This window comes from Panicum hallii, chromosome 5 (genome assembly GCF_002211085.1).
Source record: "Panicum hallii strain FIL2 chromosome 5, PHallii_v3.1, whole genome shotgun sequence".
Classification (NCBI taxonomy): domain Eukaryota; kingdom Viridiplantae; phylum Streptophyta; class Magnoliopsida; order Poales; family Poaceae; genus Panicum; species Panicum hallii.
This window is the reverse complement of record NC_038046.1, coordinates 38,817,004-38,830,177: the sequence shown is the minus strand read 5'-3', so window position 1 is coordinate 38,830,177 and position 13,174 is coordinate 38,817,004. Positions and strand designations below refer to the sequence as shown.

At 43.8% G+C, this 13,174-nt stretch overlaps 1 protein-coding gene across 1 annotated transcript; it reads left to right on the top strand.

Moving 5' to 3' along the window:
* Positions 1 to 1,026: 1,026 nt before the first annotated feature.
* Positions 1,027 to 9,049, top strand: LOC112893123 (probable chromatin-remodeling complex ATPase chain). Its single transcript, XM_025960293.1, has 25 exons — positions 1,027 to 1,496; positions 1,928 to 2,044; positions 2,192 to 2,295; positions 2,909 to 3,021; positions 3,640 to 3,737; positions 3,827 to 4,006; positions 4,087 to 4,308; positions 4,404 to 4,538; positions 4,619 to 4,901; positions 4,996 to 5,069; positions 5,387 to 5,607; positions 5,691 to 5,778; positions 5,864 to 5,957; positions 6,050 to 6,238; positions 6,322 to 6,353; positions 6,451 to 6,527; positions 6,618 to 6,707; positions 6,791 to 6,860; positions 7,045 to 7,087; positions 7,173 to 7,231; positions 7,343 to 7,508; positions 7,757 to 7,935; positions 8,012 to 8,227; positions 8,335 to 8,445; positions 8,545 to 9,049. The coding sequence occupies exons 1-25, from the start codon at positions 1,155 to 1,157 to the stop codon at positions 8,563 to 8,565; spliced, it is 3,324 nt and encodes a 1,107-aa protein (XP_025816078.1). The 5' UTR covers positions 1,027 to 1,154; the 3' UTR covers positions 8,566 to 9,049.
* The last annotated feature ends 4,125 nt before the right edge of the window (positions 9,050 to 13,174 follow it).

Below are 13,174 nucleotides of genomic sequence, written 5' to 3'. Positions count from 1 at the left end.
CGAGGCGCGGGGTCGGGCGGCGGGGGGGGGGGGCGGAGGCCGGGCGGGGGCGGAGGCGGGCGGCGGGGGGCGGAGGCCGGGCGGCGGGGGAGGGCGGAGGCCGAGGCGCGGCGGGGCGGAGGCCGAGGCGCAGGCGGGGCGGAGGCCGAGGCGCAGGCGGGGGCGGAGGCCGGGCGGGGGCGGAGGCCGAGGCGCGGGCGGGGGCGGAGGCCGGGCGGGGGCTGAGGCGGGCGGCGGGGGGCGGAGGCCGGGCGGCGGGGGGGGGGGGGGCGGAGGCCGAGGCGCGGCGGGGGCGGAGGCCGGGCGGCGGGCGGCGGGCGGCGGAGGCCGGGCGGCGGGGGCGGAGGCCGAGGCGCGGGGTCGGGCGGCGGCGTTGGAACTTGCTATTTTGCTACCTCGTCTCGCTCTTTCGCTTTCGACGGATGGTGTTCGGATGCAAATGCAAAAAAAACAGCAAGTAGTTTCCCATTTGCCCTTTTGGCGTCGGATCCGAACAGGCCCTAAGACCAACCGAGCAACTATGCGCCCACCAGCCGAACGGCTGGACTGAACAGCCCAGCCGGGAGCAGGCCAGCGGCTGCACACGGCCCAGCCGAACGGCTCGATCTTTGGATCCGTTTTCTATTTAGGTCCGTGGAAACTTGTATATTTGGCACCTGGCATGAATGTACAGTACTTACCCAAGAGTAAGGAATACCATGCATGTATATACAAGTAAAAAGTGCATTGCTATCTATTGTTCTTCTCTGGACTGTTGTTCTATCCAAAATTCCTTCAGCCTTGTGACCAAGCTTCTTCGAATTTTTCTCCTGCATGAAACGACTCGTTCCAAAAAAAATCTTTCTGCCTTAGTATTCATTAGCTCTCAACGGCGTAACCAGAAATACATAGTATTCATTAGCTCTCAACGGCGTAACCAGAAATACAAAATACGCGAAGGTTCAAACTGCAAACCGCCAAAAATTCCCGTGCAAGGCGCCCGTATAAATTAGCCACTCCCACCCTTTTTCACCCCCGAATCGATTTCACTCCTGAAATCCCCCACCCGCCTCTAGCTCGATCAAACGATTCGAAACCATTCCGCACTAGAAAATCCAAATCGCCACGCTCCGAAACCCTAACCCTAGTCTTCCCTCCCGCCACTGCCCGCCCCAATGGCGAAGCCGGTGAAGTACGACGACGACGACGAGGAGATCTCGTCCTCCGCCGAGGAGGAGGAGGACCAGTCCGACGCCGCCGGCTCCGGATCTGGCGAGGAGGGGGACGAGGACGAGGAGGACGCCGCGGCACCTCCCGCGGGGGAGGAGGAGGAGGCTGAGGGAGAGGGGCAGCAGGGGGAGGAGGAGGAGGTCGATGAGGAGGAGATCGAGGCCGTCACTACCGGCGCCGGCGCCGAGGAGGAGGAGGACGCCGGTGCCGCGGCCCCTGCGGAAGGCGACGACGAGTCCCAGTCCACAGAGGACGACGAGGCCGCCCCGGGCGAAAACGGCGACGAGGTGAGCGGGCGGTTAGGGTTTGGGTGCTTCAATCGGGTTTACAGATGATTCAATTTATCCTCCCGCCCCCGCAGCGAGGGGACTAATCTTCGAATAAAATTTAGAATGATCTGTTTGTGGGCCATTGCTACATGTGTGCTGCACCTTCTGCATTCTCTGTAAATTTTATTTGCTTGTAGCGGTGCTTCTAATGAGTTGGACCTTGTGCGTCCTCTGTATTTTGTTTGCTTTTGCTTGCAGCTGTACTTCTAATTTTATTTTGTTTCATAGCTGTGGCGTCGCTTTTTGATTGTCTTCACTCCATAATCCACAGATAACTAGTAATATTGACAAATATATCTAATTTTGAGCTGGCTGTATCTTCCATTCTTGTCCTATGGTTTAGGAGTCAGAATTTTGCATTGCTTTGCTCCTAACTATTTCTGTTGCAGACTGATGTAGTGGTCGGGAAGCGTGAGAAAGCCAGGCTAAAGGAGCTCCAGAAGATGAAGAGGCAAAAAATACAAGAAATATTGGATACTCAAAATGCTGCCATTGATGCTGACATGGTATGTACCGTCGTTAAAGGAATCCCTACATGCAAATGCATGGTTTGCATGGGATTAATCATGTGCACATAATGTATTTTATTATTCATTTGATGCCAATATGTATAGATTCTGTCACTGTTCGCTGATCTTTATATTCTTCGACAGAACAATAAAGGGAAGGGACGATTGAAATACCTTCTTCAGCAGACGGAAATATTTGCTCACTTTGCAAAAGGAAGTCAATCTAAAGAGAAAAAACCACGTGGGCGGTAAGATTGGTTTTGTTTGTGCCATTATTGTACTGTAGAATTACTGGTCATCTGACAAGACTAGTGGAAGTTGCTGTCTCCTTTGTAAGCATAACATTTTTGAAGTTAAAATGTCACTAAGCTTGTACCCAACTTTGATCGTGACGACAATATGAAAATTCGTTTGATTCTGGAAAAAGTTTTGACTAGCACTTAAAACATGATTGTAATCTGATGGAACTTTAACATTGCATCAACTCACATTATAACCAATTTTTGATGTTCAAGCTTTGTATTTGAATCTTGTTGTAGTTTCTTTGTTGTCCTCTTGATCTGGTTAATTTTATTAAATTGTCAGGATTGTGTACCATTTTTTAGATTATATGACATCTGGTGTACCTTTTACATGTTTCATATTGTCATTTATCTGTGGAGTTAAAGAAAGTTCAGATCACAGTTATTTCAAGTAGTTTATCCTGTATAGTAATAGCTGTCAGGATCATGATATTATAAAGAGCTGCTCGTTATTCTGTGCAAGACCATAATAGGATTTACTTCCATTTACTTCAGGGACATTTTGTCTCAGGGTCAGTGCTTGCTTAATTTATTTGTTGATAAGTTAGTCAATCTGTAGGGGACGACATGCATCAAAGATGACGGAAGAAGAGGAAGATGAAGAATACCTTAAGGAGGAGGAAGATGCCCTTGCTGGTGCAGGGGGGACACGATTAGTTTCTCAGCCTTCATGTGAGCCCTTCTTTGCCGACTATTTGCTTCTGCTTTATAAATGTCATTTCTTGGTATGATAACCATCATAAGTTGATTGAACACTTTTCTATCTAGGTAGATGTATGTTCTTTCCTTTGTTGTCATAAAAGTATTTAATGCTGTTCATAAGATGAGGAAATGGAACTTGGCATTAATGTTGAAAGGGCATAAATGAAACTTGGCACTGATTCTTTCTGGTGAGGTGCTTACTGAACCAACATTATCATGATTGGTTGTTGATAATTGTATTTTTGCAACTAAGATCAAATATCAGGAACCTTGAACGAATGCAGACCTTTTTTATCTGACAACTTCCTCTATACACTTAAGTGGTGTGTTAGTTTGTGTTGATTCTTATAAAAGATCAAATATCTACTGATGCAATTGACATCTGTTTTCTGTTTCATTCCCACCAATGCCTTTTTTGTTTTTATTCATTGTGGGGGCTGACTATTTCCTTAATTTTCCTAGTAATAGAATTGATTTGCATTCTCATAAAATCAGTCAATATTTTTAGGCTTTAATATCCTTGGGGTTTACAATTCTCAGTTGTGTCATATGTAAACTTCTAAATGATTGAATCCTTATGCTTTGCAGGCATTAAAGGAAAAATGCGAGACTACCAATTGGCTGGGCTTAATTGGCTCATACGGTTGTATGAGAATGGTATCAATGGGATTTTGGCTGATGAGATGGTATGTTTAATGTGTTAGACGTGATTAAGATCTTATTTCTGTTAATGTGGTTTTGATTGAATTGGAATGTCTATTATTATATTATTCAGGGCCTTGGGAAAACTCTTCAAACCATTTCACTGCTGGGCTATCTGCATGAATTCAGAGGTATAACTGGTCCTCACATGGTTGTTGCACCGAAGTCCACGCTTGGCAACTGGATGAAGGAAATCCAGCGTTTTTGCCCTGTCCTTCGTGCTGTGAAGTTCTTGGGAAATCCAGAAGAGAGGGTTAGTCTCAAGTCCATTCTTTGGTCATTGCTGAAAATATGCTGGCATGTTACTGATCTCCTCGTATTCTGTTGTGTCAGAACCATATAAGGGACAATTTGCTACAGCCTGGGAAATTTGATGTGTGCGTGACTAGTTTTGAAATGGCAATCAAAGAAAAAACTGCATTGAGGCGTTTCAGCTGGCGCTACATTATTATTGATGAAGCTCACCGGATAAAAAATGAGAATTCTCTTCTATCGAAGACTATGAGGATTTACAACACTAATTATCGCCTTCTCATCACAGGCACTCCACTGCAGGTAGGTTTCGCTTTCCAGTACTGTTCTTTGATTGTTTCTTATTTCATATTTGTTTCTGGTTAAATCTGATTTTTAACTGGTTTGCTATATGGCAGAATAATCTCCATGAGCTTTGGGCTCTCCTCAACTTCTTGCTACCTGAAATATTTAGCTCCGCTGAGACCTTTGATGAATGGTTTCAAATTTCTGGAGAAAATGATCAACAGGAGGTGGTCCAGCAGCTCCATAAGGTTGGGATACACCCATGATCAACCAATGTCAATACCTTATTATTAACCCTATATAATTCTCACTTGCAATTTTTGTGAAGGTCCTTCGCCCATTTCTTCTTCGGAGGCTTAAGTCTGATGTAGAAAAGGGTTTACCTCCAAAGAAGGAAACCATACTTAAAGTTGGAATGTCTCAGATGCAAAAGCAGTACTATCGTGCTCTGCTTCAGAAAGATTTAGAGGTTATTAATGCTGGTGGAGAACGCAAGCGATTGCTTAACATCGCCATGCAATTGCGCAAATGTTGCAACCATCCATATCTATTCCAAGGAGCTGAACCTGGCCCACCCTACACAACTGGTGAACATCTAATTGAGAATGCAGGTATAACACATCATATTCTTATTGCACAATTGTAATATGTTTCTCAGCATTACCTTATGGTTTCTTATTTACCATTCTTTTGATATTTATGTAGGAAAAATGGTGCTGTTAGATAAATTGCTGCCCAAGCTAAAGGAACGTGATTCCAGAGTCCTTATTTTCTCACAGGTGATTGTTTACCACTGCCTTGCAGATTTGAAGCAAATTGCATATTAGGAGAAATCATGACCCCATTTAAGGCTTGATGCTCTTGACCACTTAATTTCTTTTCAAATACTTGGCTCTTTACGTTTCCTGAAACATAGTTTCCTATTTTGCCTCTCATAAAATACTATTGAGAATGTTCTAGATACATTTTTTAAGGGTATTTTAGTTGTTTCAAGAAAAGTGAACCACCTTTGGTAGCTGTGCATTGGTTAAAGCTACTGAGTATTTAGAAACAGAGATTGGTATTGCATTTTTTAATATATATTACCATCCTGCAGATGACCAGGCTTTTAGATATCTTGGAAGATTATCTTATGTACAGAGGGTATCAGTATTGCCGCATTGATGGAAATACAGGCGGAGAGGATCGTGATGCATCCATTGAAGCTTTTAACAAGCCAGGAAGTGAGAAGTTTGTTTTCTTGCTTTCAACTAGGGCAGGTGGCCTTGGTATCAACTTGGCCACTGCTGATGTTGTGGTTCTTTATGACAGCGATTGGTACGCCAGTTTTTATATTAAAATCATATTGTGTTATTTACCCTCAAAGATAAATGTTATGTCTGATGCTCCTATGCCTTCAGGAATCCACAAGCTGATCTGCAAGCTCAAGACCGTGCGCATAGGATAGGCCAGAAGAAAGAAGTTCAAGTTTTTCGCTTTTGCACAGAGGTTTGTTGATTCTAGATCAATAATTATTCTAGTTCCATATTTTATATTGCTACCTGACATGAAAATGATGCAAACAAAATTACAGTATACTATCGAGGAAAAAGTGATTGAGAGAGCATACAAGAAGCTTGCGTTGGATGCTTTGGTTATTCAGCAAGGACGTTTGGCAGAGCAGAAAAGTAGGATTTTAATACTTGTCATTGATATTTGTCAAACCATTTTCTGTATTAGTTGGATATGTATTATTCTGATCACATTCTCATTTATTCAGCTGTCAATAAGGATGATCTTCTGCAAATGGTGAGGTTTGGTGCTGAAATGGTTTTCAGTTCTAAAGACAGCACAATAACAGATGAGGATATAGACCGTATTATAGCTAAAGGAGAGGAAACAACAGCAGAACTTGATGCAAAAATGAAAAAGTTCACTGAGGATGCCATTAAATTTAAGATGGATGATAGTATGTGCCTGTCCCCTTTCTTCTGTGACCCTCACTGTTCCTATGTATTTTTTCTTTCTGTTAACCCTATTTTTCTGATGCAGATGCTGAATTGTATGATTTTGATGATGAGAAGGTAATAATTGATACATTTATTTTGTGATATCAATTGGAAATTTTGTACGTAGTATTTGCTCACCATCAACTAAATCTGCTTTCTTGATTGATTGCAGGATGAAAACAAGGTTGATTTCAAGAAACTCGTCAGTGATAACTGGATCGAGCCACCTAGAAGAGAAAGGAAGAGGAAGTAAGTCACAACTTTTATTTTTTATTTTTTGGGTTGCGGAGAACTTTACGTAATACTTGTTTTGACATTATTTTAACTTCTTTCTGGTAGCTACTCCGAGTCTGAGTACTTTAAGCAAGCTCTTCGCCAAGGTGCACCAGCAAAGCCTAGGGAACCAAGGATTCCAAGAATGCCACACTTGTAAGTTCCTTCTTTTTTGAAAATTTTCAATGATCGTGACTTGTTGCATCATATCACCTGCTCATCTTTGATTTGCATGTCAGGCATGATTTCCAGTTCTTCAACAACCAAAGGCTAAATGAATTGTATGAAAAGGAAGTGCGATACCTCATGGTAATTTGGCAACTAGATTGTTCTTTTGCAATTTCAGCTATCCTTTAAGCAACTTGTTAGGTCAAATTTGCATCATTTTGTGCCTAGTTTTCCATTCCATTATCCATTACTTTCCTTCACTGTGTAATAGTTTTGCCATTGTCACTGGTAATCTTGGTGCTTAACATCAGAAACTTTAATGCAGCAAGCAAACCAGAAGAAAGATACCATAGATGGTGAAGACGAAGGTATTATCAGCTCTTGCTTTTCCAGGTTTGTGTTACAGCATCCAGGCGAGTTATGCTAACCATGTTATTCGAATGGAACCCTCAGATCAGTTGGAGCCTTTGACTGCAGAGGAACAGGAAGAGAAGGAGCAGTTACTAGAAGAGGTTAATATCACATGCAACACGAGTTAATCAATTTTTCAGTGTTACCTATCTTTATTCTTTTTACATGCTTGTGTCTAACTCCGTTTATTGTTTCCATGGTCCAAATCTCAGGGTTTTGCATCATGGACGAGGAGAGACTTCAACACCTTTATTCGTGCATGTGAGAAATATGGTCGAAATGACATAAAAAGCATAGCCTCTGACATGGAAGGGAAAACAGAAGAGGAGGTTCAGCGATATGCTAAAGTTTTCAAGGAGCGATACAAGGAATTGAGTGGTAAGGCAATAAGATATATAATTTTAACTCAATTTGTAAATATATTTTTAGAAACTGCACATTGACACCTCTAATTTAATAACAACTATTTTGATGGTCATGTTAAAGTAAGTGTAATTATTTTTGTCATGATAATATTCCAGAACGTAAAGTTTTACTGTTTATCGCCATCATTTTTGTATAAGTGCATATCAAAGATCAGCTGTTTATACTACTGACTGTTATGTTTTGATCCATTGTCGATCCAGATTATGATAGAATTATCAAGAATATTGAAAGGGGAGAAGCAAGAATATCCCGCAAGGATGAGATTATGAGGGCCATTGGGAAGAAGCTAGACCGCTACAAGAACCCATGGTTAGAGCTGAAAATTCAGTATGGCCAAAATAAAGGGAAGTTCTATAATGAGGAATGTGACCGTTTTATGGTATGTTCTCCCACTTTATTTTATATATGTTTATTCGAGTACACGGCATGGTTAATAAGCTGTTGTTGCATTACAGCTTTGTATGGTGCATAAACTTGGCTATGGGAACTGGGATGAACTGAAAGCTGCCTTCCGCATGTCTCCCTTGTTCCGATTCGATTGGTTTGTGAAGTCCAGAACTACACAAGAGTTGGCTAGGCGTTGTGACACCCTTATCCGACTTGTTGAGAAGGAGAATCAAGAATATGATGAGCAAGAAAGGCAGGCAAGGAAGGAGAAAAGGCTTGCTAAGGTAAACTTTGCATTACTCTTCCATGTAACTCTGCATTCTTTCATTTGTAATGTATGGATGGCTTGTAAGCAGTGATGCTAATTGTTTTACTGTTTTATTATTGACAGAACATGACTCCAACGAAGCGAGGGGCATCAAGAAATTTGGAGGGTGAGACAACTCCATCGAATTCTTTCAAGAGGCGGCGGCAGTCCCTTATGGATGATTATGTGGGCTCGGTAAGTCATGGTTAAAAATTTGTACTTGCTGATAACCCTTGTACATCTGCCAAAGAGAATTGTGTATCCTGCGGCTCACCAATTCTGAATATGTTTCAGGGGAGGCGTAAGAGAGGGTGATGTGATGTTTGCATCCTGCTTTTGGAGTTTGCCAGGAGATGAGCAGATGCAGTATCTGCAATGCGCTTAAAGCCCAGCCCTGGAGTGCTCAATTCCTCTAGCACCTGAGCTCAAAGCCTAGAACGCAGGCTTGACTTTGTAGTGTAACTTCTGCAATGACATAGGTTAGTTTATTCCTAAATTAAGTGGCATGTAAATGCTGTTGGTCATTTAATGACTGTGTTGGTCGGTAGTCACCACATGATGTAGAGTGTTGCTGCCGTTTTGAAGTGGCTCTCGCCTTGGAGCGAAGTTAAATTGAACTGTTACTTTGCGCAGCAGGCTGAGAAGTATGGCACCTACGGTGAGTAGTTGTGGACCTTACGATTGTCTCGCAGTAGTAGTAGCAAAAGTGAACTGCCTGTGGCCATAGTATGGTGCCAACTTTTGTACTGTGACTTCATATTTCAGTTCTATTGCAAGTTTGGAAAACGAAAATTGAACTGGAGCTTGCTTGCCAATCAATTGGGATCTGCATTGCATTCCTAATTAGCATGTTATGCAGATCCCAACCAAAACTGTGCATGGCATTTATGAATCTACGAAATATTGCAGCGGCTGGTCTGTGTGATAGGATATACTCCTGCCGTCTCAAAAACATGTTATTCTAAAAATTTTGTGAATAAAATGATTCTATTTACCTCTATAGTCATATTCAGTATCAATTGACTGTTGCATGCCATATCCATGACGCTTGCAAAAATCGTTTAAATGATTCCATGTGATGGTTTTAAATAGTGGTTTAGCTATCGTGGCCTGCCAGCATGGCATGGGACCATTTGTCGGGTGGAGCAAACTATGCACTCCGTGCCATGAAAATTTAGATTGGTTTCCTTCAGTGCTATAGAAATTTTGAAATTGCTCTCAGTACCATTGAAATACCCTCAATGCCACAGCTGTTAGTGATCTGTTTATTTTTAATGGAACAAGACTTTTTTGAGGTATTGGCATAGCACGAAATGACTTTTATACTCATAACCAAATTTCTACGGGAGAAACCTTATCCTTTCCTTCCCATCTGCGTGCTGTTCTCTCTGTCCGCCCTCTCAAAGCACTTGGCGCCGCCCGAATCCCCTCTCGGTGCCCCTCGCTCGACGTCCTGCGGACCCTTGGTGGTGGCGGCGGCGGCCTTGGGCGGGGCGCGGCCCCTCGACGCCGGCGCAGGCCTTGGGCGCGGCGTGGCCCCTCAGCGATAGCTCCTCCCGACCTAAACTAACTACCTCTACAGCACCATTGCAACCACCTAAGCATGCTGCGCCCCTATGCCGCAGCCCTGGATGGCTGGAGGTGAGAGCTCCACAGCGGCGCCCATGGCCACTGCTCGGGAACACGGCTGCTGGTAGCTACGGCCTAGCGCGCGCCCACGCACCGTCCGGCAGCTACGGCCCTGATATGCTCTGGCCAGCGGCCGCAAAGCCGCCCACTGGCCACTGGTTGCTGGTGTTCGTGCGCGGTTCATCCCCTCGCGGTTCGTCACCTGCTACCTGGCATCCGCCTGCACGTCTCTGCTACCATCAACGCTAGCGTCCAGTCGATGGCCGAGCGACGGCTGCGGAGGGGTAAAAGAGTCTTTTCCAGAGCCATTTAACTGTACCATAACAGCTCATAAACGGTTGTTGCATTGAGGGCATAATTTCTAGATTCAATGGCGCTGAGGGCAATTTTAAAATTTCTATCGCACTGAAGGAAGCCATCTAAATTTTCATATCACAGAGGGAATTTACTCTTGTTTATATAGCCCCTTGTCTGCACGTTCCCATCTCATCCGCCTCCCTCCTGCTTGCGGTCTGCTAAGAAGAAGAGAGTTAAAGTACACGACCTTACAGCAAGTAAAAAAAGATAGAAAGGCCTACTGTGGAAAAAAATAACAAACAACGTACAACTAGTGATAAAAAGAAAGTAGCCACTAAATCTAGGAAAAATAACAAATCTGCTAAACCCACTAAGATCCAGCATCTTCCTTCTGCGGACACCTCTAAGATAACGTCCTCCGCCTGAAGCGCAACTCCATTGAACACCCTGTTATTCCTTTCCCGCCAAATCTTCCAAACCGTGAGCATAATCAGAATGTCGAAGGCCCTGCGCATTGACTTCGCTAACCTTTTTCGACTTTGCAGCCACCATACTAACAGCTCGTCCTCCTGAGATCGGGTGAGAACTTGGCTACCAGATCTGCGGAGGAGTTTAAACTAGCACTTCCTCCTAAACACGCACCCGAGAAGAAGGTGGTTCGCCATCTCTGGTTCCTGCGCGTTGTAACGTGCAGTTCCCATGATTCGGTAATCCCTGTCGCTGTAAACGATCAGAGGTCCAACAGCATTTATAAACTGCCAAACCAGAAGATGAACTTGCACCACATTGGGGCATGAGACTTCCAGATTGTTCCCCCCAGGAGGTAAATCCGACCATGAAAAAACGGCCGGTAGGTATTTGAGGCTGAGTATTCCCCCATCGGCCGACCATTTCCAAATGAAACCGTTCGATACCCCTGGAACGAGCCGAACCCCATTAAAATGTTCCCAGAGATTCAAGTATTGGGCAATTACTGGCACGCTGACTATTCTACATTTTCTACAGCTAGCCGGAACGGCTTGGATGAGATCCGGCGCCAGTTGCTTCAACGATGACCCGAAACGGATAAAGAGGCTTCAAACATAGCGACCACCTCTTTGTCATGGGCAGCCCTCCCGGAGTTTCAATATTTTGACGCTGTACTTCGCCAAAGGGCTAAAAAATAATCATCACAAGCCAACCTAAACTCTGCAATCCACAGGATTCGAACCCGAGACCCCTTGCCTCATACACAGCTTCTTTACCATCCCACCTACAAAACATGTATAACTTTGAATAGGATGTCTTCCTTTTAAACTAACCCGTGAAGAACCCTTCCCGGTTGGAGCCATCAACTACTAAAGATCCTTTTAGTCCTTTTAGTCCGGGTTGGAGCCACCAATCGGGACTAAAATTTTCATTAGTCCCGGATTCAACAGTAGCCGGGATTGATGTCAAGGATCAAAGACCATTTCGGTATGCTAAGGGGATTATTGAAACAGTTTTGCTAAGGTGAGAAGGTTAAATATTCAACTTTATAGTTGAGGGATTGATATAGTCGAACCTCGATATATTGGAGATTATGGACTTCTTTGATGGCAATTTATATCCATACATATACGATATCACATATCTCTTTATAAAATATTATCATCAGCAAAAAGGTGAGATGTAAGAGTGCAACTTTTTGGAATTGAAAGCGGAAGACTACACAAGGTATAATGCTATCATCAAATAGTCAATCTTATGCATTAAAATGTGATCTTGTGACAATTTAACAGTGTCTTCTACGTTGTTTCGTAGCAACTCTACAATTCTTGAATTTTGTGTATAGAAAAAGAATTATTATGAGATGCATAATAACTCATACAATGATGGTGTGCATTGAAAAAAAATTATGAAATACATGGCAAATGAATGGTTTGTATAGAAAAAAAATGTAATAAGTTGAATGGTAACTTGTATGGATGCAGGCGGGGCAGGTTGCAGCTGCCCGCCCCGCATCCGCACCTGCCGCAAACATATATGCGGGCTCAAGCCTAATGCCCAGCCGCAGGGCCGCTGAGATGTGGCATTTCCTGCTGCCGACGTCGCCGTCAGAAACCGCCACAAGGACAAGCAATCTCCATGCCTTCTGAAGTTCTGATCTCTCTGTTTTCCTTCCCTATTTTCCATGTATTTTTCAGCTTTTAAGTTCAAATCAAATTTTGCTTTGTGGGAACCTGCTAAAGCAAGCAAGCACGATTGTGAGTAGTCAGTACTAAATAGTTAGCCAGATTATTCTACTTGGGCGGCGGAGGGGAATAGGGGATCAGAGACATTGGGAATGCGGCGCGGCTAGCTCCGAAGAAACTCTCCAAACTTCTCTCTTTTGCATTGTACTTTGGAGGAATTTCTTTGGTGCCTTGTTTTTGTTTTTTTGGCTAGATGAGATCCGCATCCTGGAGGACTAAGGACTAAATGTGAGCCTCGTGAGATGCCGCCGGGGAGTGGAGGCATGAGGCAGAGTTCTCTCCGCCATGAAGCAGCCTCTGGCCACAAGGCGTGAGTGGCTCGCGGCGCTGCTGGGTAGCGGGGGCAGACCCGCATGGACAGCTCCAGCTATGCGGACTCGCGGTGCGGGTTGACCCAGCAGGCTCGCCGCAGAGCTCCCCTCACTCGCATCCCAACTTGTACAATGATGATGCCATTGGTCCTGTTTGTTTCAGCTTATTTTAAATTTTCAAGGCTCGATTTTAGAAAATTCAAAAGTCGGATGACTCCCAGAATCGAAAATCCTAGCTGATTATAGATTCTCGATTCTCAATTCTGAGAGTCTTCCGACTTTTGGATTTTCTAAAATCGAGCCTTCAAAATCTAAAATAATCGGAACCAAACAGGACCATTCTCATAGTCCAAAACTTCTACAAGGCAACTGTTTTGCGAAACAACGATCTCTTTCTCTCGCTCTCTCGTTGCAATATATATATATATATGCATAGACAATTCAGTCATCAAAATACCAAGCCAACAATTCCAG